The sequence below is a fragment of the Gavia stellata genome, chromosome 2, assembly GCF_030936135.1.
Source record: "Gavia stellata isolate bGavSte3 chromosome 2, bGavSte3.hap2, whole genome shotgun sequence".
Taxonomy (NCBI): domain Eukaryota; kingdom Metazoa; phylum Chordata; class Aves; order Gaviiformes; family Gaviidae; genus Gavia; species Gavia stellata.
Genome location: NC_082595.1, coordinates 103,271,068 through 103,296,019, shown reverse-complemented (window position 1 = coordinate 103,296,019; position 24,952 = coordinate 103,271,068). Strand labels below are relative to the sequence as shown.

At 35.5% G+C, this 24,952-nt stretch overlaps 1 protein-coding gene across 1 annotated transcript in view; it reads left to right on the top strand.

Annotated features, from left to right (window-relative positions):
- Positions 1 to 2,158: 2,158 nt before the first annotated feature.
- APOB (apolipoprotein B) overlaps positions 2,159 to 24,952 on the top strand; it is a 37,555-nt gene continuing 14,761 nt past the window's right edge. The window contains exons 1-24 of the mRNA XM_059834946.1: positions 2,159 to 2,216; positions 3,871 to 3,909; positions 6,551 to 6,666; positions 7,518 to 7,663; positions 8,704 to 8,857; positions 9,042 to 9,197; positions 10,193 to 10,317; positions 10,506 to 10,591; positions 11,305 to 11,524; positions 12,544 to 12,771; positions 12,964 to 13,081; positions 13,204 to 13,350; positions 14,425 to 14,636; positions 14,991 to 15,228; positions 15,774 to 15,950; positions 16,250 to 16,441; positions 17,210 to 17,377; positions 18,576 to 18,787; positions 19,339 to 19,521; positions 19,746 to 19,867; positions 20,499 to 20,709; positions 21,985 to 22,160; positions 22,295 to 22,482; positions 22,750 to 22,895. Coding sequence (XP_059690929.1) covers positions 2,159 to 2,216; positions 3,871 to 3,909; positions 6,551 to 6,666; positions 7,518 to 7,663; positions 8,704 to 8,857; positions 9,042 to 9,197; positions 10,193 to 10,317; positions 10,506 to 10,591; positions 11,305 to 11,524; positions 12,544 to 12,771; positions 12,964 to 13,081; positions 13,204 to 13,350; positions 14,425 to 14,636; positions 14,991 to 15,228; positions 15,774 to 15,950; positions 16,250 to 16,441; positions 17,210 to 17,377; positions 18,576 to 18,787; positions 19,339 to 19,521; positions 19,746 to 19,867; positions 20,499 to 20,709; positions 21,985 to 22,160; positions 22,295 to 22,482; positions 22,750 to 22,895 — 3,818 coding nt within the window. The remainder of the gene's footprint in view (positions 2,217 to 3,870; positions 3,910 to 6,550; positions 6,667 to 7,517; positions 7,664 to 8,703; positions 8,858 to 9,041; positions 9,198 to 10,192; positions 10,318 to 10,505; positions 10,592 to 11,304; positions 11,525 to 12,543; positions 12,772 to 12,963; positions 13,082 to 13,203; positions 13,351 to 14,424; positions 14,637 to 14,990; positions 15,229 to 15,773; positions 15,951 to 16,249; positions 16,442 to 17,209; positions 17,378 to 18,575; positions 18,788 to 19,338; positions 19,522 to 19,745; positions 19,868 to 20,498; positions 20,710 to 21,984; positions 22,161 to 22,294; positions 22,483 to 22,749; positions 22,896 to 24,952) is intronic.

Genomic DNA, 24,952 nt, shown 5'->3' with positions numbered 1-24,952 from the left:
TAATACAACTTAAAATAGATTGATCTGGCAGGTAAACTGTGTCACAAAAATAGCTGAAATAAGAACTTTATGTTGTCTAACTCCATGTGAATATTGACTTCTTCCAATGAGCTGAAAGCATGGGGATTCCTTGATGATTGAATAGATAAAAGTAGTGTGTGGCATTTTGTGGCACCTGTTGTAAAAAAAATGCTGTTCCTTGACTAGGAATACAGTAATACAGCAATATAAACCTGTCACAGTAGAGTGGTGCACCCATGTTACCTGCACGCTTATGGGCTGAGTCATAACTTCCGTAATCTGTTTATGTCCATGCAACGTCACATTAATACAATGAGTCAGGCTCAGCTGGAGCCCAAATAACCACCTGAAGGCAGTGAGGAGACACAGGCAAAACAAGGAAACAGCTAACAAATCTCTGAATGCTGGGCACTCCAGAGTTCTATTTATTTGCAGTGCTAAAGTGAACAAATAAATAGATTTTAAGTAATAGTCAAAACCTCTTGATGTTTGAATGCAGAAGGGGATCAAACACTATGGGCAAAAATATGATATTTTTGTACACTCTCTTTGGTAGAATCATACAACAAAGTAAAAACATTGTTACATATTACAACACATATTGAGGCAGCTGTGGACACAAAAGTAAACAAAAACCTATGTTGCTTCTTGGAAGTAAAAAATAATAATCTCCTATTGGTTGTTTTATTCTGTCTGTGATTGATATAAGCCAAGGAGAGAAACTGAGACGGAAAAATCTAAGAAATGCTTTCTTCGTGATGCCTCCAATACTGATGAATCCACGAAAGACATTTCTGCAAGAAATCTCACTGAAGTGGCGTGCTTTTGCTAATGTCATCAGACAAAATCCTAATTACAAGGAAGATGTCTCCCTTATTGGAAGGTATGCCCCATCATACATTAATGCTCACTATTTGGTTGAACTGATGCTAGGAGTTACATGATCATAGTGCATCCTGGGAAAGGAAACCCAACTATGAAGTCCAAGAGAAAAAGGGTATGAAGAAGAGACTTTAAAGTCAACTACTGTGATACATGGTAACATGGTAACGTTTCAAGGGAAAAGAAGTTACCACTTAGCTAAGCCAAAATTTGATTTTTGATTCAACAAGCTAAGAGGAAATATTTTGATTTGGGAATGTCAAAACATTTCCATTTGATCAGATATATAAAAATTAAATTTACTGAGCAAAATGTTCTTAACTATTTCCATAGTTATTTTTTTTGCTGAAGTTAGCTTTGATAGATAGAGAAAGAATTCAAACTACTAGAATTTCTCATGACATAAAACCAGTCTTTTTTACCAATATGCATATTCATAAAAAGGTTTTTTGTTTGTTTGCATTTTAATCAGGTTTATCTTCTTCATAGGTTTATCTTCTTCATTCAGATAAATGTTATCATTTTCATATTTTTGCTATTGTTAGCAAAAGAAATTCAATCTAAAGATAAGGAAACAAAAGAATTACACAGAGCTTACTTTCAACATGAACATGACCTGATTTACCAGTATATTGCAAGTAAATGTAAAATTATTTTTAGAAAGGTGTATGACAAATTTTGGTACAACAAAGGAAAAAAAATCTTAAACTTTCATTTTCCTGCCTGTAAAGGGAAGATGTCTAAATTGCACAATACTCTCATTTTCTCAAGTACTCATAGCCTTAAGCCTCTCAACATCTATACTGAAAGCATGCTGCAGTGATTATTTCTTCCAGCTATAATTTATGCATTGTAATTGTTCCTATGTAGACGTGGGAAATTTATTGGAATACATTGTTAGAGTCTGTAGCTGAGAGATTTTGCTTTTAAAACTCTGTTCAAGAATAAAACAATGAACTGGAAGAGTGACTTGTCTCCAGTATATGCTCAGTCTTCTGCCTTCAGGGACTCCCAGCAACCAAAGCGAAGTATTGTCTGGAGCACAGTGAGGATCTGGGACTCTCACCTTTGGACCTTTGGCAGTTTGCTCTGAACTTTCCAAACCGTTTGCCTCAGCTGCTTGCTACAGACTATATAAATGGAGGTCCAAGTCAGAAGGCTCATTCTCCCTCTGAGGCAGTAGGGAAGAGGTGAAGAGGGGAGGGAAGGAAAAACAGAGGAAAAGAAAGAGCAGCAAGAGGGTTCGGGGCTCACCATGGGCCCTGTGCAGCTCTTGCTGCTCTTGCTGCTGCTCAGCAGTGGTGTTCTCACACGTAAGTACTGCCTTTTGTGTTAGTGCTTTTTGCTAATGCAAAAATCAACAGGACAATGGCTTATAGAATTAGAAAGGGTAAGTGTGGCAAAGATACCATGTCTTCCCTTTGTAGGACTGGGCAATTATAGGAGGATCCCAACGTAGGGAAAGTTACAAATGCCGCCTGGTGTCTTTTGATCAGATTTAATGTATTTTGCAACTTGTAAGGAATTTACATAATTTATTTTGGCCTGATTGTTTTTCTGTATTACTGTCCTCTTAGACCCCCGTGGAGATACTGTAGCTTGGAGATACCATACAGACTTATCCCAGCTGTTGCTAACTTATTTTGCGGCAAATGCGAAGATGGAGAGCAATAAAGCAAAATGTATTTGGCAGGCAATACTGACACTTGAAATACAATTTTGTGTTAAAGGGATATAGTCATCAGTAGCAGTAATAAAAGAAGTAGGCCGGTAGAGGTTTTTTTCCTAAGATCAGAAAAGACAGCCTAGATCAATATGGTGCTGTAGACTGTGAGCTATCCTTGCTTCCCAGGAAGTGGCTTTTTAGAATATGACACTGTAGTGTTACTTAAGACTTCAGTAACCTTAAGGAGGAAAGTGAGTCTGGGGCCAATTATGCAGGTCTGGTTTTATATGCAGATCAAATTCATCATAAGTACACCTTTGTTGAACTAATATTCTGTTGTTGATTGATGTACTACAATTTTAAAGGCTGCATTTGTTTCTAATGGTTATTAATAATGTTATTACTGTTACTATTGTAATAGTAATAGTAGTATTACTGTTGCTATTGCTGTTACTGTAACTAACGTTACACTCTATTTCTATAGAGTGGTCAATCTTAGAATTCCCAGAATGAAAACTTGGAAAGTGTGCAGACAGTATTGTGAAAAGTGCTGGCATTCATGTGTGATATCCCAAAGAATGACATAGTATCAAATGAATGCAGCAGAATTTTTACTAGAATTTATTTTATTTTATTTTATTTTAAATAGAGTCATATGGACATACCTAAGACAGATTGGAGCAAATGATTCTTAACTTGAATAGGCTTCCAATCAGTGTTTTTTTCCTCCAAATCATGAACTCTCAATATTCAGAAAAGATGTAATAGCAAAGAATTATATTAATTGTCAAAGTTGTCCTTTTTTAAATGTATAAAAAGCAAAATATAGCCATTCATCCATTACGCAGTTTTTTTGTGTGCTCAAATAGACTAAAATTTTAAGGTAATACATGTTATATGGTACATTTCATCTTTCTGCCTCTACATTTTGTGCGCATCATTTCTAAACTTTCTATTTCACATAACATAGGGTTTTTAAAAATACTTGTTAACATAAAAGCTGATCCTTCTCAGTTTAAATCAAAATAATTTAATTCTATGACTTACAAGATCCTATTCTGAGGTCTTAGTTCACAATATCAAGGCAACTAGTGTAAGTCCCTTTAGATTTGACTCTGTACTGTCAATGTTAACAGTAGCTTTGTTATTTAAATCAATGTGCCAAACTACATCAAAAGTTGGTATGAACTAAAAAGGTCTTACAATGAAAATGTAGTATTTCCATTTATATTTCCATAGGTCTTGTTTTATAGCTATAAACTGCTTTTCCAGCTTTTAATTCTTGTTTTTATTCTTTACAGAAGAAGAAACGCCTGAAAATGGAAATCCAGGATGTTCAAGTAACTGATTTCTTGCATTTGCTTTTGTTATCTTATGTTGCTATATTAACTGAATACATCTTTCAAAGCTTGACTTTTCCTATTCCATAAACCTCTTCCTCTGAAATAACTGAAACAAAAGTGATGGCAATATTCTGAAGTCTTATTGGCATTTATTTTAGGTATTTAATTACACAGAAGGCTTGGCTCAAAGAGTTTCAAAACTTTCCTAGGATCAGAGAAGCTGAGATCGAGTTTCTAAACTTTTTAAAAGCTCCCATTGAGAAACTACTTTCCATTGTTTTGTTGATTTCTTAATTGTCAGGTGCAAATTCCTTAATCTAGAAATCCTTGTTTATCAGATGTGAAGCTTTAGCAGTGAGGTTATGTACATTACACTTTACCATGGGCTAAATCTCACTTCTCATTTACCCTTTACAGTGGCTGCTAAACCCACAGAATTGCACTTGAATATCTAACTAAATATCTGTACAATAAGTCATCAACTCTGTCAGCAAGGACAGCAATTTCTTTAAACAAGTCAAGACTTGGGAAATGCTGACTTTATGCCCTGTCTTTATAATGAACTCTGACTGGCCCTGACTGCTTGGTTAGATACATAATGTTCCACCATAGGGTCAAAGTACCGAACAAGTTGTTTTGTTCTTTGTCCCTTTGGATCTTCAGGAGTTTCTTTCCCTTGTTGGATGCTTTAGCACCATCTCCAGGCAACTGGGTTTATTTCAGCTGCCTGAACCAACTCAGAGACTTCTGGGCTTCATTGCCGATTTCTTGTGTATTTTTGATACAGTAAGTTATTTGGTATTTGCATTTCTAATCTTATAATTTCCCTATTCCTTTTCTATTTATTTCTGTTTAAAAGCAGGAAATGAAGCAATAATTAGCCTTTTGGCTTTAGCGTAGTAGATATTGGTGCTGCAAAAATTTCTGAGAATGTGCAATTAAGCTATGTTATAGTCCAGGGTAGCCAAAGGTGACAGGGATAGTGTTGAATTTTTTTATAGCAGCTAATTTTGTGGATAATTAGATAATTCAGTTTTCAAATGTTTGTAAGATGCTGATTACAGTATGACAGCTAGTGTTAATGATATGAATTCTGTTTAGCAATTGTATGAAAGTATTCTCAGTTAAAACATTATTAAAGTATGTAAAGCTTATAAAAGTGATAGTCCAAGAAGAAAATACAAGATTTATAGTACTATTCTGTTATCCTTTCTAAGGATGCAATTCTGTGACATAAAGGGCAAGATAACATTGCCATTGGCCTCTGACATGACAAATATTTTGTAAAAGAGGAAGAGTAAGCTACATTCATGGCATGTATAGGCAGGCAAAATCATACAGATTTGATGATGGGTGTGTGGGTTTACACTGAGATGACTTTACGGGTTTTTTTTCTATAAAAGTAGATCAGGATTCTAATATGTTCAGTGACAAATAACCACAGAGGAGCAATTTAGGAAATTCCTTTCTACTCAGCATCACAACAGCGTCACAATCCCAGTGAGTTGCTCAGTCTAAACAGAGGGAACAGTAACTTCTGGTTCAGGTAGACCTAAACTGCTCTAACACAGTCACTTAAAATGCTTGATCATCATATGTTTAGTTTAAAATGATGCCTGCAGTTATAATGGGAGTGAATTGTAATTAAGGACATTGTTTGGCCTACATTATGCATTCCAGACACCAAAAGAAGATCTTACATCTCTGTATTTGACACTGAGACAATGTATTTTTTCCTTTATGTCTCTATTACCACATTCATTCCTGCTTGTAGGGTTTAAAATCACCTCTGAAATTTCAGAATTGCCTCTGAAAGCAATGGGGACAGATTAAACACAGGTGAAATTAGTCCCTTTGAGGAAGCCCATTAGGTTTTGGGGCTTCCTTCAATAAAACGAGAAACACCTCTGCCAATACTTCTTCCTGCCTTATTCTTACTCGTAACTTAGTGTTTTTGCCTTGTTCTGGATGCTCTTCATATAACTGAAGTTTATCTCTGTTAAAAAGAGTCTACTCTATTAAAATTAGTGAATTAGAGCAGCTCATGTTTCATGAGAGTCTGGGGCAGAAAGATACTCTCTAGATTCCAGTGAAATGGTATTGAGGAATGCTAGTTTTGATGTTTGGTCTCTTTCTGTGTTTATTTCCTTTCAGTCTCAGTCATGTGACTTAGATAAAGCAGCTCCTTGCATTTGAATTATGATGGAAAAATCTGAGCTGAAAGGAATCATTTTATTACCACTTTGAAAACTGCCATTTGAGTGGTTTGATTTAGAAGCAATAGGGTCATTTTTAAAACTTCTACGTCTTAAGTTTTCTCTCATTTTTTGTCATTAACTTTAATGTGGCATGATTAGAAGGCTAGATGGGGTCATATTGTCAGATCTCATCAAACAGAGCAGTGGACCCCAAAACATATGCTTCTCCCATGAGTTTTTGTCTTATGCTTCAGAAAGTATCTAGCTGACATGAAGGCATTACTAAAGCTATTCTGTAAAAGGAAATAGTGGGAGGGTCCTCATGCTTCCTTTATACATGGCATTCATTTTAGTTACACAACACTAAGCGTGTATTGTAAGTATCTACATATGCATATCCTACCCAAGTCATAAAAGCACTCTTGTTTTCCCAATTGCAGAAGATGCAACCAGATTTAAACACCTCAGAAAATATGTTTACTTATATGAAGCAGAAACATCAAATGGGATCACGGGAACAGCAGATTCTCGAAGCGGTTCAAAGATCACTTGCAAGGTAGGGAAAGATTGGGACTGTATACTGAGTAACATGGGAGACGGCAGCTGGGGAGCATCCTTCAATGTTTTTCCAAGCAAAATCATTCTTTTGAAAGGCACATGTTGAGAGTCCTGAAGACTAAGCCCTCCCAGTACTAGACAGAAGGCACTGAGGATGGCAGAAGTTGTTCATACCACTGTGCCAGTGCATCTCAATCCTGATCTGGCTGTACATTTACATGAGAGAGGGGGAAGACCTGGTAGTTCAGTTTTCCTTAGCAAACAGGCTGAGTCTACCAATGTCCATCAAACAATTCTAGAAATTGAACTAAAACAGCTCATTGATGCCATGTAGACAGCTTGATAGCCTGTTGGTGGTAACAGTCAAGCCAGGACCAGGGCTGTAGAAGTAAAAGTCCCATAGGCCATTAAACTACCCAATGTCCCTCCAACTTGCCCAAAACTTTCCCATCATCTTGTTTTTTTCTGAAATGGAGTAACGGGGGGAAGTATTTTTTATTTAGCACACACTTTTCTGACAGAGTCTAAAACATCGATTGGTGTAATGACTCAAGTTTTCATACAGTTCTTTTAGTACTATAAATTTTCAGAACCTAAGTAAGTTGCTTGTTTATGGTGTATATAGTATACTCCATGCCATTAGCCAAGCAAATACCTGCTTTCATATCTTCTCCTTCAAGTTACCTTAAGCTATTTAGAGTACTTTGGAATCTTTCCCAACAGCTGCTAGCACGGTCATTCTGACACTTTACAAAATCCAAGGAATACCATATTTTCAAAACTGTAACTGGATGATCCTGGAAACATGATAATGAAAAAAGGATAAACATATCATATTTGTGTTTTCAGGTTGAACTGGATGTACCACAGTTGTGCCACTTCGTCCTGAGGACAATGCATTGCTCCCTGAGGGAGACATTTGGTGTTGACACTGAGGGAAGGGCCATGCTGAAAAAGTCAAAGAACTCTGAGGACTTTGCAAATGCCATGTCCAAGTAAGCAATATCAATTATCACCTATACTTGTAGCTTTAACATGGAACAGGCTGCAATGTTACAGTCCACCCTGACTATGTTTTTCCAGGCATAGAACACATTTCATGATAACACGGTAGATTTATAATCTGGTTCCAGAGCAATACTAGCCCTGATATAATTTAGGGCTAACTTGGCACAGTTCTCAATTGCTAGTAGGGAATTTTTTTTTCCATCCACAATTTTCACCTGGAATGGTTTTGTCGTTTATATCATCTACACCAGGAAACTGTTGGGTAGTCCCCTAAAAGATTATTGCAAGTGGAATGTTCCTTCTTGTAAGCAAAGTCTCAAATGGCTGTGTGCAACCATTTTGAGATAATTTTCCTTTGCTGACGTGGTACAAAGACTGTGCAATAGAAAGGCATTTGAGACTGAAGTCCAGGTTTGCTATCATGATCTTTAATGACCTATGCAACTTATCTTTTCCTTACTTATCTGCTTTCGTAACTTATTGCTACTACTCCCTCCACCCAACTAGTCCCTAGTGCCTGTCAGTGCATGTTTTAGTCTGCACCTTCATGCTTATTTCAGTGCCTCAGTATCCACTCCATCTTGTTTCACAAGCCATGGATGTCAAAACAACTTGAGACAGTGTTAAAATATGTTTTTCAGAAAACAATTAAGGTTTTATTTAAAGACTGCAACTACTAGGGAATCCTTCCCATCATTTTGTAGCCTATTGCGGTAGTTAATAATTACCACGGTCTAAAAATTTACTTATCTCCTCTCGGAATTTGTGCAATTCCAACTTCCAGCCATTGCTCTTGATATTTGCTTGTCCTTAGATGACGTAGTCTGGTGATATCACAATGTCCTTGGTTAGAATTTTGCTGCTTTAATAGTAATAATCTCTAATAGTAGCAACAGTGAATAGTAAATAATGATAGACCAAGATAAATGTGATGCTTTAGCTATAGCCCAGCACTTTATTAATAGCATATTCTTCACTGGGTGGTTTTAACGTGATTTCATACTAATGTTGGGGTTTTTTTGGGCAGGCATGAGCTAAAATTCAGCATTCAGGATGGAACAAAAGTGAAGCTGTATCCAGAGAAGGATGAGCCTCTGAATGTACTGAATCTCAAGAGAGGGATCATCTCAACTCTACTTGTGCCAACAGAAACAGTAGAAAACATAAAAACAATTTCAATGGTAGGTGTTTTGAAAGCATTCACTTTATTTCCTTAACAAATGGAAGAAACCTCACCTAGAAGAGTTACTCCTGAACATCGTTTTCAAAAGACCTGGAAATTCAGATGAGAAAGGGTGCCTTTCAGTTAGATCAGAAAATGGCTGACAGCATGAACAAAGACACTGATTTCTTTCTTCTTTCCAGGATACTGTATATGGAAAGTGTGACAGTGAAGTTGAATTCAAATCTAGAAAAGGAAATGTTGCAGAAGATATTTCAATTAACAGGGACCTGAAAGCCTGTGACAACTTCAGTCCCATCAGAGATTATGTCAGCCCTATTGCCATTGTAAAGGGACTAGTAAGTATACCATTAAAAATCATATAGTATAACATTCTTCACTACATCACTTAAAATGTAGTTAAATTTTGTATTTATCTTCTAAATGCTTAAATAGGCTTTCTGTACTCTTGCATTAGATCAGACTGTGGTTTTCTTGGCAGTCAATAGAGAAAAACAGAGGCAGAGAAAGAGTGTAATTACCTTCTTACATGTTCTTCTCATTATTTTTTAAAGGAGAGCTTTTCATAGATGGAGTTAGTACTATTGATTACACAATAACCTATCAGATCATATAAAAACTTTTAGGTTTGAGGATCAAAATTTTCAACATTCCAATTTCATGTAAAACATGTAGACCACCAAAACCCTGATGTGTATTGATGTGCAGGAGGAAGGGGCTCAAAATGCCCCGAAGTAAATGGTTTACCACGCTGTTCAGGCTGCCTGTTAATCCATAATGATCAAATGCAGTTGTTTGCACGAATATTGGCAGATTTCTTCCTGGTATCATGGCATCTATGCTTTTGAGTGTTTTCCGTCAAAAAAATAATAATTAGGATTTCATTTCATGCTAAAAACACATCTTATAATTTCTGCCACTTCTACAGCTTGTTGTAGAAATCTTTAAAATTTGTATAATAAGAGTGAAATTAAAAAGAGCATCAGCTGTTATGAGGGGCCTAAATGACTGTAAAAATTACAAACTGGTTTCTATGAAGGAGTCCTTTGTTGTAGGCAGCAGGGGATCAATCATGAAGTAACTACTAAGCCAAACACCTCGATAAGGCCTGAGGGAAAATGTCAGTGGGATTTTTGCCTGTGAAGAGACTTAAGACTAAAGATTGATATTGGCACAATTTTATCTTTGTGTGAGAATGATTCCAGTTATGCACCATTGTTTCCAATATGCTGTAACTGTTAATATTACAGTAAAACTGTGGCAGCCTTTAAACTATGTCTCTATGTCTCCTATACTATTCAGTAAAATGACTGCCAAAGTATTTATTTTACAGAACATCCCGTTATCTACCCTTCTAAGGAGCACTCAGTTCTGCCATTACAATATTGATGCAAAGAAAAGGCATATAAGAGATGCTGTCTGCAGTGAAAAACACCTGTTTCTGCCTTCCTCATACAAGTGGGTTGCTCACTATTTATCATTATCCTTTATTTATAAATACTAATTTTAAATGATGATATATCACATTCTGCCCTGACTTCATCCCCCAAATATGTATTTTGGTCTCAAGAAGGCAGGAAGCATGGCAAGACCCCTCAGAGGTACTTAGACTCAACTAAAGCACTGATTTTTTCTTTGTTTGCTAGAAATCGCTATGGTGTGATGACGGAGGTCAACCAGACACTGAAGCTTGAAGATACCCCAAAGATCAATAACAGAAATTTTGATGGAGGTATAGCTGCAATTCTCAATAATACAAATACAGGGACAAAATATAAATACAAGTTTAATACAGGGACTTTTTTTTTTAAAAACAGTTAATTAATTAAAGATGCAGTTGAGGGCACCAAAACAATTCATAATTTTTAACGAAATTTGAGCAATTTAGTCAGGAAAAAGATTGGGGTATAAAATGGGAAAACCTGAAAAGTTTAAACCCACTAATTTTAAATAATCTTTGTCTTTTAATTTTAATTTTGAAATTATTCTTTATAATTTAAAAATTATATTTTTCTTGGAAAGTAATTTTAATCTTACTGGAAATGAGTTTAATGAATCCTTTTTAGCTAACCATAATTTCTTATGCAACTTTTAGCTTCAGCTGCCAAATGTAAACAGTCCATGATTACTGATATTTGGTTCTGAAACACACTTTTTTGACAAGCAGTTGTTATTATTAGCCATAACATATTTATCCTAAGATATATTCATTAAAAGCCGAAAAAGTAAACTATGCTAGTATAAAAGGTGTTAAGGAATCATCTTCATGAAAATTTAAATGAATTTATACAAATAGGTATTATTCAACTTTTTGGAGAATTACATTTAAATTAAAAATAATCTACAGAGTTTATTTTTTATACTGAATGTATGACAGAAGATAAAAATGAACATAGCTCCTTGATAGAAAAATTCCATGAAGAATGCAATTTTTTTAATTGCTAGATGAACTGGAAGAGAAGGGACTTGCACTGGAAAGTACAGATGCCAGATTTCCCAGGCAGGGGGATGCTGTTCTGAAAATCCTTCAGGAACTGCAGAAACTTACAGCCTCCCAGCAGAACCAGCAGAGAGCAAGACTCTTCTACAGATTTGTTTCTGGACTTAGAAGTTTACATAACACCACTCTTGGCTCTCTTATACCAAAGATGATGGAAACTTCAAGGTATGTTACAACAGTTTATTGTGCAAGTACACCACATGTCAATGCCGTAGCAAATCCATTCTAAGGTTGATGATTTGCTGCAAGTGGTTTTAAATTAGAGGTTAATTAGATGTCAAGAGTGTTTTTCAGAAAGATAAGTATCATCAGAATTATCTAGAGAGAAAAATATGGAAGAGAGAGTAAAACCTGTGGATTTCATATTTTTCCATCAGAAATGCTCAGTTGTTAGTTGGAACTTGAACATTAAATATATGAGAACAGTATAAGAATTCAAATAGATCTGAAGTTCTAGCCTTCTATGAAGAACTAATATTGTTTTGATCATTCCCCCATCAAACCTTCCAAACTTATTGGAGAAGCTGAACTATAAATTAGAATATAACACAGCCCAGAACCGGGTTTTTCTCCTCTCCACCATCCCAAGCATGTATGCCAGACACAATCCTGTGGATGTGTTATTGTAGCCAAGTATCTTTCATGCAGTTTTGCTCAAAGACAATGACTGTAATTCCGAACTCCCAAGTCTGATGTATAGCAAAGAACACAGCTTTGAAAGTGAGATTTTTGGAGATGTGGAAGGGCACAATTCTTTGGTTTGACCCAGCCCTCCAGTCCCCACCCTTACCCTTCTGTCTTAGCTGGACTTGAGTCCATCTACACATATTTTATGTCCTCAGTCTGTAGAGGGACTAGAGCCTCAGTCTGGTTCAATCTATTATAATACTTAAAGTTGTGGGACAGTCTCTTGTGGAGAAAAATAAGATATGTCTGTGTAATGATAGTATTGTTAATACTTTTTTGTTGTTCATAGTTAATCATGTTATTAGTATAACTTGTAAAACTAAGAAGCTTCTTTTTGGTAAGCAATTGTGCGATTTGCTTCCAGTCACGCATAAGCATACAACATTTATATTAAAACACCTTAATAAACCTGTCAAATGTTTATTTCAAACATGCAGCATGCAGCGATAACTGCAAAGAGGGAATTCATTAATCAAAGTCATGTCTTTTCCTTTCAGTTCCATCACAGTTCAGGCCCTGACTCAGTGCGGGACTCCAGAGTGCTATGGTGCAGTCCTTCAAATACTGAGAACTGGAAATGTGAATCCACTTGTGGTAGACCTGGTCACATATACGCTGGGACTATTGCCTTCTCCAACTCCAAAAAGAATACAGGAAATTCTTAACATGGCCCAGTATCAGCCAAGTAGAGCTTCTTTTTATGGCTTGAGTCATTCTGTTACTAAGTAAGTAATGATAGCATGTAATTGTACGAAATAACTTCAAGAAAATATTACAATGCTTAGAGTAAACCCTAAGAGTAGTCAGGTTTTGAGGATTTTTTGTTATTCTCATGAATTTGCTCTTTGGGAATAAAAAATAAATAGACATTTCCCATTTTCTTCTTTTGTTTCTAATGTGTTTGTCTATTTCTTTAGGTTCTACAATGAGAAGATGATTGTGACAGAGGAAATAACAGATGTTGCAGACTTCATGGTATCACTACTTGGCACTGATTGTTCTGGGGAAGATGAACTCACATACCTCACACTTCGGGTATTTTTATTTCCCTCTTTCCTTACACAGGCTATTATTTTAAATTGCAGCACATATATTACTCTGCTTCTCTTGGTGGAGAAAAAGTATTTATCATCTTTCTGTGTTTTCATCACTGACAGGCTATTGGAAACATGGGTGCAGTAATGGAGAAAGCTAAACCCAACCTGAAATCTTTTCTTAAGACATGTATCAGAAATGAAGCTGCATCACTTTCAGTTCAGAAAGCAGCCATCCAGGCATTCAGGAAAATGACTATTACTGAAGAGGTAAATTGGGTCACAAGAACCAGCATAAAATGTCTTCAGTTCACCTTGACTGTTCACAGAAGTTACTGAATATGCAAAACATTCCAATTATTTCATAGTCTTGCTATCTCCCTTTTAGCTGTCTCCAGCTTTTTTAGAACTCCTTTAGTTAGTTTAGTTTCCATACAGATATCTGAGAATTTCTGCAGACTTCTGACTTAGAGGCTGTTGCTCCTCTGAGATGCAGTTGCTTTTTATAGACAGTCTCAGTTTAAATGGGAAGTTTGGATCTGTTCCTGTTAGAGTGTCTTAAATGGAATTCTACTTATTTAAAGGTGGCTCTAACTAACAAATTACTCCAGATTTAAATGGATTTAACTAAGAAAAAATCAGGTCCCTATTTTATACTGGCATTTTGTTGTCATTGTTATTAATAGTACTGGTTAGATTTATGTTTACATTACAGTGACATTAAAGCACCTCCTACAGAATGGGTGTCATTATACAAAGCACTTGAGCTTAGTATAGTGAAAGAGTTTCAGTATCAACAAGTTCCTACTCTAAGAGACACGCTCTTGTTTCCCCAAAAGACTTAATGAGTCTGGGAGCCTGGAAACACCTGGAGCTCACATCCTCAGATTCAGTTTAACTTAAAGAATTTAATTTTTTTCATTATTATTTATTTTCAAACTATGTTTTTAATTTTCCTGCAGCAGAAGATTTTGATCACCTTCTTTTCCTAAATTGTTTTTTTTTTTCAAAATTTGAGAATTTGTCAGCAGACCAGAACACTTCTGATTCCAAACAATCAAAACTCAGTACTGTTAACAAAAAAGTAACCTGCTAGATATAAGATAAGAAAATCAGTTTTAATAAAACCATAATTCCTATGACATTTTCTATCAAAAGAAACTTTATCAAAATAGCTTCAATGAAACATTTTTGGTCAGTTAGAGAAATAACGTATAGAAATAGTTATGCGGTCCTGAAAAAATTACATCCTGGAAATTATTTTACCCTATATATTCCCAAAAGAGTTTAGCAATATCATCTACTAGCCAGCTCATCAGTGCAAACTTTTCTCTATTTATACAGGACCGTTCAGCACTTCTGAAAGCATTCCAAGAAGGGGATGCACCTACAGACAAACGTCTAGCAGCCTATCTCATACTGATGAAAAATCCTTCCCCAAGTGATCTCACAAAGATTTTGAGAGTCCTCACAAAGGAGAAGAACGAGCAAGTGAAAAGCTTTATTGCCTCACACATTGCCAACATCCTAGACTCTGAAGAAGTAGGCATTGAAGAGTAAGTAAAATTTAGTTATATACTGGTCTCCTAGGAAGAACAAAGTTCTGACCATAATTGCAGTGGTAGTTATTTAGCAATACATTTTTTGCTTGGTTTTTTGTTTGCTTGTTTGTTTTCTTTGTTCGAACAAGCACATCAGCTGAGTGAATCTATGGCTTTGTCAGAGCAGTGCCAGTTTACAGTCTTCCCTTAAGTCTTATTTTTACTGATAATATGTGCAGAGAGCTAGCCATTTACAATCACCTCAGTTGTATGAATGTCTTCATGTGACACAGGAAATCCCTCAACTAAGACTAAGTGAGTTTGGGGAATTTATACTAATCATATTTGCATTGCTATCCTCTTTCCTAGTCTAAAAAGCCGAGTTGAAGAAGCTCTGAAAGGAAACCAGGTTCCAACAGCTAAAGATTTCAGAAAATTCTCACAAAATTATCAGATTTCCAAAAGAGTTTCTGTACCTGGAGTTGATCCCGTCTCTGCCAAAGTAGAGGGAAATGTGGTGTTTGAGCCAAACAGCTATGTTCCTAAAGAGACTATGCTAAAAACCACCCTGAATGTGTACGGATTTGGCCCCAGCGATATCTTTGAGGTACAACAATTATTAAAAACTTTTGCTAGTATTCAGCTGTTTTCTTTCTCATTTCTGTTTTCTTATAACAACTTTCTCTGAATAATGTATTGTTTTTATAAGCTTTGGGAGAAATCTAAAGATCACTATGCTTACAAGGGGACTTTGGTTTGATCTCAATGGGCTTTAGAGCAAGCCATCCGTTATGTGATGTCACTTGCCACTGACTGGATGGATGACCCTGTTGGAGTTATTAAAGGCCTCAGCTAGGGTAAAATGAACCTATCTGTAACAAATTGACTTCATGCTAATGAATCATTACTGGCACACTGAAATACTCATAGTAGATTTTAAATGAGATACAGCCTGTGTAGGCTTTTTGTTGGACCTCACCACAGAGATAAAATTAATTGTAAAACCTAGTATTCCATATCTTCTCTTAATAGTCATAGACTTGTAGGATACACTTCAACTGCATTGTTTGTTCCCTAGAAAGTCTGTTTGTTGTAAAGCTCCAAAGAAGTGGGGAAACTGTCTCAGTGATTGCATTGTCCCGTTCATTTCAGCTTGGCTTGGATGGAAAGGGGTTTGAACCAACACTGGAAGCTTTGTTTGGAGAGAAGGGGTTTTTCCCAGACACTGCAAGCAAGGCCTTGTACTGGGTTGACGGCAGAGTGCCAGAGAAGGTTTCCAAGGCGCTTTTTGACTATTTTGGTTACTCCCAGGATGGCAAGCAGGATCAGGTACAGCTGGAAAACATCCTCTGTGCAGCGCAGCATTCTTATCTTTACACAGTAATTACAGCACTTCCCTCTTTATCATATATGACCCTTCTCCTCTTCTAGTAAGCTAAAATAGAAATACTTAATGCTATTTAACAATGTTTTTTCCTTAATTGTATGTGGGAGGAGCCTTTGTCTGGAGACAAATCTGTAAGAAGAGCATGTGCAGATTAGCTGACATTCACTAAGTAACTGTTCTACATACATGATCTTACAGATTCTCATAAACCTTTTTTACTACTTTCTGACTGAATTTTCAGGATGTCATGAAAGGAATAATGCTTAACGTTGAAAAATTGATAAAAGAATTGGGCAACAAGGAAGCTCCTGAAGGAAGAGCATATCTGAGAATCCTGGGAGAAGAACTTGGGTACATGAAACTCAATGATTTCAAATTGCTGGGAAGCATGATTTTAAAGAGTATTAAAACTCTTCAGACTATTCCTGAAATGGTATGTTTCTCTTGCACCGATGTGTATTATTAATTTGGTTTTTTTCTACAAGATTTTTTTAAGATTTAGGTTGTGTTTCTCTATTATGTCAAGAATGGATATTTGATACCAGGAAGAAAATAAAATTATTTAAAATAAAATATCTAGGTTTAGTCTGAAGGACTCTGAGAAACCCATGAAGACTCCTTAATAACCAAGTGGAGTCCTCCTGGAAGATTGGTGAGCGGAAGGAAAAAGGGAAGGTTCAGATCTTATTGTATGATTGACATATCTACTAGAACAATGCCCAAAATCTTATTGTTGGCCATTATGTTATACTACTAAATTTCTAATTATGAAAATGTATACTAATATTAAGCAATAATTCATCATGTTAAAAAGAAAAGAAGATGTAATACAGTTTAGGAATATTTGGTTAACCCCTTCTTTTTGAAGTAAAAAACACTTTACCATTGACTTTGGGGAAGCCAGAATGTTACATGTTCTCTAAACCAATTCACCTTTGTATGTGTATGTCAGGGTAGATGATCTGTGTGTATCAAGGCAAGTGATAAAATCTAATATTCATTTAAAGCTGAGATTTTGATAAACAGTCTTTAGTATGTTTTTTGAAGCAAGGAATCTGTAGAAATTATATTTTATAATTTATATGAATTTAATTTTGGGGTTATACAGTTGCAATCATTCCATGATCAATTTTTAAAGTACAAAATGTATGTATTCCAAAGTGTAGATTTGTTAGTGTTCATTTCCTTGTTTCATTCACAGATTGCACAAGCCATCTCAAAAGGTGTTGACAGGGATTTATTTGTCCACTACATGTTCATGGACAATGAGTTTGAGCTCCCAAGTGGAGCAGGTTTGCAACTGAAGTTTGCCTTGTCTGGAATAGCGACACCTGGGGCCAAAGTAGCTGTGAAGCTTCATCAAAAAAGCGTAGGTCCCAACAGCTGTTATTTTGTCTCCTCCTAATAATCTACAATCTCATTTAGGGATAAAACTGTAACACCAGAAGAATTTTAAAGACTACAAAATACTCTTGAAATTAAAAAACCAAATTACTTATTAGAGGCCTTCAGTTAATTTGTGGATGATATTCACATTAAAGAAGTAATACATACAATAAATTAAGTATGAGACATAATAAAATTTCTGAATTAGAAGTATTTTAATCACCCTTTAAAAATAGTCCTTTTAATCTCTGTTTATATCTCTCTGCCTGCTCTCAAATGAGAATAGTACAAAAGTTACAGCATGTGAATTTGCTGTTCAAACCAAACAGTTAATAAAAAATTTTGATGGGGCCAATTCAAAGTGAAAATTTTTATTTTCAGTTAAAAGAAATATTGAAAATTGAGTTAAATGAAACATTTTTTTATCTGAAAGGATACAATTTAAAATTGTAACAAATAAAGAGCATGTGAGAGAATTAATTATCCTGTTAAAATAAAAAAAATAAATATTTCCATTCTTTTTTACAGTTTTAATAGCTATTTTTCTCTAACATAGTCAATATTTTATAAAAATTTCTCAATAGTTTCAGTTCACCTAAACTTTTAATTTTCCACCATATACATGATTTAAGTAACAATAAAAAAATAAGTCCTCAAATTTAGTTCTGGTTGCCTTTTAGTTACCTTTGGAATCTTTTCCAGAATTTTGCATTCTGTCTCTTCTCTCTGTAATGGCCAAACCAAAAGCTTGAAAATAAGCTGTTTTCTGTTTAGAGACATTCAAATCTTGGATCCATTTCTTTTTTGTCAAATAGTTTGCTCATTGTTTTTGAAAATTGCTGTTTTTTTTTTTTTTTTTTAACAATGGAAAACTGGCTGTTGTCTTCAGATTTAATAACACATGCAAGTAGCTCCACATACAAAATCTTTCAGAAGCATGAGTATTTTTACACTAAAGTGGGTGAGGTTCCTTGGTGTTATCATCTTGCTGTATTTGTTATATTACAGCTACCACTTATGTGGTCCCTCTGCTTATGAGACTTGGGAATCAAATTTTTTGAATAGCAAAATCAATGATATAAAACCTACCTCTACATTATCAAGAATATGACATTTGTTTTATAAAACCAGTAAGAAGTGTATTGAGCAAATAAATACACCATTTTGTTTTTATTAAATAGATGCAAGCAGAACTCATTGCTAAACCTTCATTAGCAATTGAGTTTGTAACACACCTGGGAATAAACATGCCTGAATTTGCTAGAAGTGGCGTGGAGATGAATTCTAATATATTCCATGAGTCTGGAATTGAAGCACATGTTAGTATGAAAGATGGACAGCTGAAATTCAGCATTCCTGCTCCAAAGACTCCAACAAAGCTCCTCAGTATCAGGTAATGAGAACTGAATGAGAACTTTCAAGGCTATGTTCTTCCCTTCTCTTCTTGGTTTTTATTGTGATGCAATTGAGAGGCTAGGGCAGGCATAGAGAAATTTTCAGTTCAGAAAAATCTCAGACTTTCTAAAACTGGAATAACTTCTTTTGTAAGATAAGAAAATAACTGAGATAAGTGGTGACTGGGAGTCATGGCTTACAGATTCTTTAATTTGTCAAGATTTTCTGAACATTTCAAGAAGACTCTTACCATTTCTATTATTTTGTTTTCTTTCACGTAGAATTATTATAATAGCAATGCCTATTTTTAGGTTGAATTTAAATTAACTACTTACATTAATTTTAGAGAGGGTAAATGGCTCAATACACAGAATTTTAATTATCAATAATAATACTTATAATAATAAACCACTTGATCATTTAACCACCAAATGTTATTTCATTAATCCCCTACCTTAGTAAGTGATATTTATTCAGAAAATAACCTTGTTAATAGGACAATGTCTGAACACCTGTCCTGGGAATAAATGGCTGACTTTTCTGTTCCAGCAATACGCTACATTTGGTGTCTCCAGCCAAAACTGAAGAGATTCCGCCTCTGATCGAGAACCGAGAAACCTGGACTTCTTGCAAGCCTTTCATTGCTGGTCTAAATTTCTGCACCAAATTATTGTACTCTAATGCCAGCGCCACAGAGGCAGCTCCATATTATCCCTTGACTGGAGAATCCAGGTAAGTCATATCAGCTTTAACTATGTTTATTTTGTGTTAACTAGGCTTCCCTCTTAGGACTTAGTATCTACAGTACCCTCTCACATAAAGCTTACCCTTAAAAATTTTTAAAAACAGACTAGCAGGAGCAGCTCAGAAAGAGAGATATTGAGAACTGTATGATTTCTTCTGCTTGTGGTCATGGACAAAATAGTTATTTACAGGACATTTGTTTACTCCTTTAGATTTGAAGTTGAAGTAGTGTCCACAGGCGAAGTGAAGGAATACTCTGCAAGTGCAAACTATGACCTGCAGAGAGAGGGAAGTGACCTGATAGACACCTTAAAGTTTGCTGTCCAGGCAGAAGGTAAGAGTCTGAAAAAGCAATATGGTTTATCTCAGTTTTGAACTGTGTCATTTAATGGGAAAAAGATTTGTATGAATAAATCATAATAGAATTCTTTACAGTATAAAATAGAATACCATTTTCACAGCCAAACAGGCCAACACTTTAACTCACATTTCATTTCATGTATGCAATCCCAGTGCAAGATTTTTCACGATCAGGGGCTGATTTTGTATCCCAAAAATATTTCCCTATGATTTTAATTGAAGTGTGATGTTGGTGAATGGAAGCAAGGAAGAGGAGTTAATGGGTTCTATATAAGCGAGAGAAAAATACCATTTCTGATGAAATATGGATGTAAAATATATAAATTGAGAGGAACTGCATAACCAGCAAATTTTTAAAGGGAGAATCTATAGGATGGTAAGTTTACGTAACAAAAGTAGTGATGGGATTAGTGAATCAGCCCATGGTGTGTTTAGAAGATGAGGAGAAAAAAGATGACCCAGTTTCTGATTCAGACTCATCAATTAGGTTGTGTTAGATCTTCAGGGTGATATAATTTCCAGTTGATCCTTTTTTATTCTCTTTTTAAGAAAAGTCCAAACAGACTCCATAGTTGCGAATAACCAAAGTACATTATATTTTCCAGGTGTAAAGCAGCATGAGGCCACACTGACCTTCAGATACAACAGAGGCAGAAAGGTTTTGACTAGTGATGTCCGCATTCCAGATGTTGATGTTGACTTTGGTACAAACTTCAGAATTACTGATGAATCCATTCCTGGGAAGAAAGCATATACCTTTGTCTTAGACTTTAACAACAAGAAGATTTCTGAAGTTACTCTTACTGGCCAGATAAGGTAACTCAGAAAACCACTTAGACTTTTACAGATACCTTTGAATAAGATAGCTGAAGATTTTATTGAAGGTAGAAAATTTTGGGAAATTTTATCCCATTTTGGAGAAATTGTTATATAGAGAGGCATATAAACTTGTCATTCAAACCCTCTTCAAAGACCCTTGAAGTATTTTATTTGTAATCCATCATGTATACATCAAATAAATACATCTAATACACCAACTGATCTTTCCTACTATATGTATATATATAATTTGTATTACAAGTTTCTTGAGCTAGTTCTTCCATGTTTGCACACACATGACTACAAGAATGACATTGTACTAGTGTTATTGCAGGTGTGATAATCCAAGGATATAAACAAGGCAAGGTTTGTTCAGAGAGGTATTATCTTTTACTGGATATGTTCGGCTCTAAAAAAAGATATTACATCTCCCCATGAAGAAATCTAATGGCACTCAATAAGCAGCAAAACCAAAAATAACTGAGAGCTTCCTGTAAAAATTCCCACGCTTCACGATGAGAATATTTCCGGGAACATCTACAGGGGAGCTAACAAAAATGTTTAGCCTGCCAGGGTTTCTAAAATTGTCTGCCTCACAAGCCCATAGTGAAATGAGCTGATCACATTCTTTAATAAACCTCAATCTTCCATGGAATTCTGTGATCTTGATCGTGCCCTGGGGAGTCTTTGTCTTTGCTGTTCATGCAAAATTGCTTCTGATATCAGTAGGAGTTTTGGACAGATGTCAGGGACCTCAATTCCCTTTCATTTGCACTAACATAATATTAGAAGTTTGCTCAAGTCAACAAAGTTACAGAGATATAAAATAAATGTGAATAAAGGAAAATGAAGCCCAGTGGCATAATATATTTTATCAAGCGTTTTGTTTCTGTGTGATTCATGGCCAGAGTCTGTATCCTTAGTAGAGAATTCAGCTTGAGTAAGGAGTTCAGAATTTGGTTCAGGTACAGCTTTACCAAGGCAGGTACATATTTCCATCCATTTCAGTATTATGAAATTAATACGGAATTATTATTGTGTGTACCTGCACAGTAGCATTATAATAATTTACCATAGATTTTCCAAAGGAACTAGCAGCAGCTGAAAACATGCATTGAATTGGAACAGAGTTTACAAGTTTGATTCAATCTATTTTTTTATAACACCTATTATGCCTTTACTGTAGACTTAAATGCTGAAATGGCTCCTGAAACATAAGTGAAAAAGTAGAGGGAAATATTTTATATTCACTTTTACTTTTTGCTTTCACAGATATGCTGGAATGGAAGAGGCAATGTTAAGAGGCACCATTTCTATTCCTCGCCTGCAAACTGAACTTAGAACTGAAGCATTGTTTAATTATTCACCAACCAAAGGATATCTTCAGATGAGCTCAGCTGCAACAACTCATGGAAACTCAATTTCAGAAAGAGTTCTTCTCAGATATGGTAGGGGCTAAAACATGATCCACATGTACAACCTATAAATTTAAACATCTTGTTACATTAGTTTATAGTATATTCCTAAATAGAATAAGATTATTACTAATTTTACCCTTTTCTTTTAAATTCATGATTTTCAGATTCTGAGAAAGTTGAGCTAGAGTGGAATTCAGGTGCCAGTGCTGCTGTGAAAAAAATGTCTTCTGGATTCCCAGTTGACTTTTCAGACTACCCAAAAACTTTAGAGAAGCATGCCAATGAACTGCTGGATCGGAAAGTGGCTCATACAGATATGACACTGCGACATATTGTATCACAGTTTATCGTGGTATGTTTCAACCTACAGCAGATATTACAGCTTGCCCACATAGCCCTGGTGAATTCTTGTCTCCCCCATGGAAGCCAAAATGGGAACTACTTGTAAAAGCACTCATCAGATATTGAATAAGATGTATATTTCCCACTTCGATCGAACCAGTCACTTTATCAGATGCCTAGGGCTCAGTATATGGATAGTTACAATGGCTTTCAGATAACTTACTAGGAAGTCCTAAAACTTGTTACTTACTTTGAGAAACTTGTCTCCTCATTGCAGGCAACCAACACCTGGCTGCAAAAGGCATCAAAAGATGTCCCCTATGCCCAGACTCTGCAAGACAAACTAAGTGGACTGCAGGAACTGAACATTCAGAAAATTAACCTGCCTGTTATCACCATTCCTGAAGAACTTTTCCTGAAAAGGTAGGGAGAGAAATTAGGATAGTCATACAGGAACCTGAAAATACATATTTGTTCATATTTTTGTGTTATTTTATTTTACTTTGGTTTATAGAACTGCGTAGAATTGATGTAAACGTTACCATAAAATTGGAATCATAACAAAGAATTTTAAGACCAGAGAGATGAAATTATATGGAGGAAATGATGCATGTCTTTAATACAGATTTGATTTTACAGCAGTCATTCCTGCAGTATATGGATATATCCTGAAGTATTGTTTTATATAATAATGAGAGCTGAACAAAAATACAGCATTCAACAATCTTTACTCTGAGCTACAGAACTAATGAAGACAGGTTTCCCATAGATTTGTGTCCTGCATCCCTACAGACCCTTTGTCTTTGGCCATAACCCTAGTATCTCTACTTTTTCCTGTGCAGTCCTATTGGACAGTTCTTCCCATTCCCCTGCACATGCTGGTTGACCTCCACCAATATAGTACCCTGACCTCTTCCCATGTCTGACTCCATCTGTCACTTGCTCAGCGGCAACACATGCCATGGTTGTACACATACGGACTGGATGCTTGCATTAGTTTAGGCCCATCTCCTCCACCTAATAGATAGTTTCACAGAACTTGCGCGAATATAATTACCCTTGAGGCTTTTACCTTTCTGTCAAATTTGATAGAAATCATCCAATATGTTAAAAATTTCTAAAAAGTAGGGTTTGACAAACAAAAAGAGAGACTAGAAGGCAGATAAATAGTGTATTTCTTCTATGTCTAGGAAATTAGACTTTAAGTAAGTCAGAGTGGGTCTAGACTTTAAAACATTCATGCATCTGCCAGGATTTGCTCTCATTACAGTTCCTAGCACATATTGTTCTTGCCATGTAGTGTTCATATCACACTGCTGCTCTGCCTATGCATAAGAATTCAAGGAACAGTGTTGTTTGGTAGTATCTTCAGAATACACCCACAGTTACCACTGTGATAAATAAATAGAAACATGTCTGTATAGCTTTCCCATGAGTTAGGGAAACCTTGATGGCTGAAATTAATGTAAAGAACAACAGAAGCTAGTGTAAGATTGGATTACAGAAACAGATGTAGAACAGTCTTGCATTTTCTCTCTGTTAGCACTGTTTTTCCATGTATCTTTCACTGTGGTAATATGAAATGTATGGTAATGACACACATCTCTATTGCTTCTGTTGTGTTCCTAAGCTAAGTATAAGCAAAGTAAAAACATTTTTCTCCTATCTTCTTATCAGCAGTGCACATTATAATAATAATAATAGGAATTTCTACTGCTCTGGGATGTTGCTTTTTAAACCATTTGATGTAAGGAACAGATTTCAAAAATGTTTCCTTAATTTTCATCTTAGGATGTAGCTCTAAATGCAAAAACGAAGAGTTTGTAATACAGAAGACCAGTTAGGCAAACAATAAAAACATCTTTGCCAGCTTATTGTTCATGCACAAATTAACCTCAAGTTTCCTCCTGGTTTGCCGTTTTGTAATTACACTTTTTCCCCACAAGCTTTTCAGCTGACAATCCATTTTTTCTAGTCCTAGCTCCTGGTCAAATGATTAGATTTTTATTTATTTTTATTCAGACTAAAATAAATGTGAATATTTGGATAAAAATTTTTAAATGCTTGTCATCAGAAGGATAAATTCTTTATAATATAAATTCTTTGTAATATAAATTATAAATTCTTTATAATTTAGGTTCCTATAACTTCTAACGCTAATAAGACTTTTCATGCATTTCTATAAGAATATGTCGCTTTTTATTTAAGAAGAATATAATAGCCTTTTTCTGGTACTTAGCATGCCACATTGCACAAGTGCGGCAGTGGTTTTGGAGGATTTTTTTTCCTGTATGTCAGCTATTTTCATTCAAATTCCTTCATTTTGAGGATCATTTTCATGCCAGTACATCTTTTCATTAACGTTCATAAAGCAGATTTGGATTCTCAGGGTAGAAAATGAAATGCAAGATTCATAATAGTTGTGTATTGAGCCCCTTGAATGACACTCTCCACCTGTGAGCTAAAGTTAGTTAAGCTCT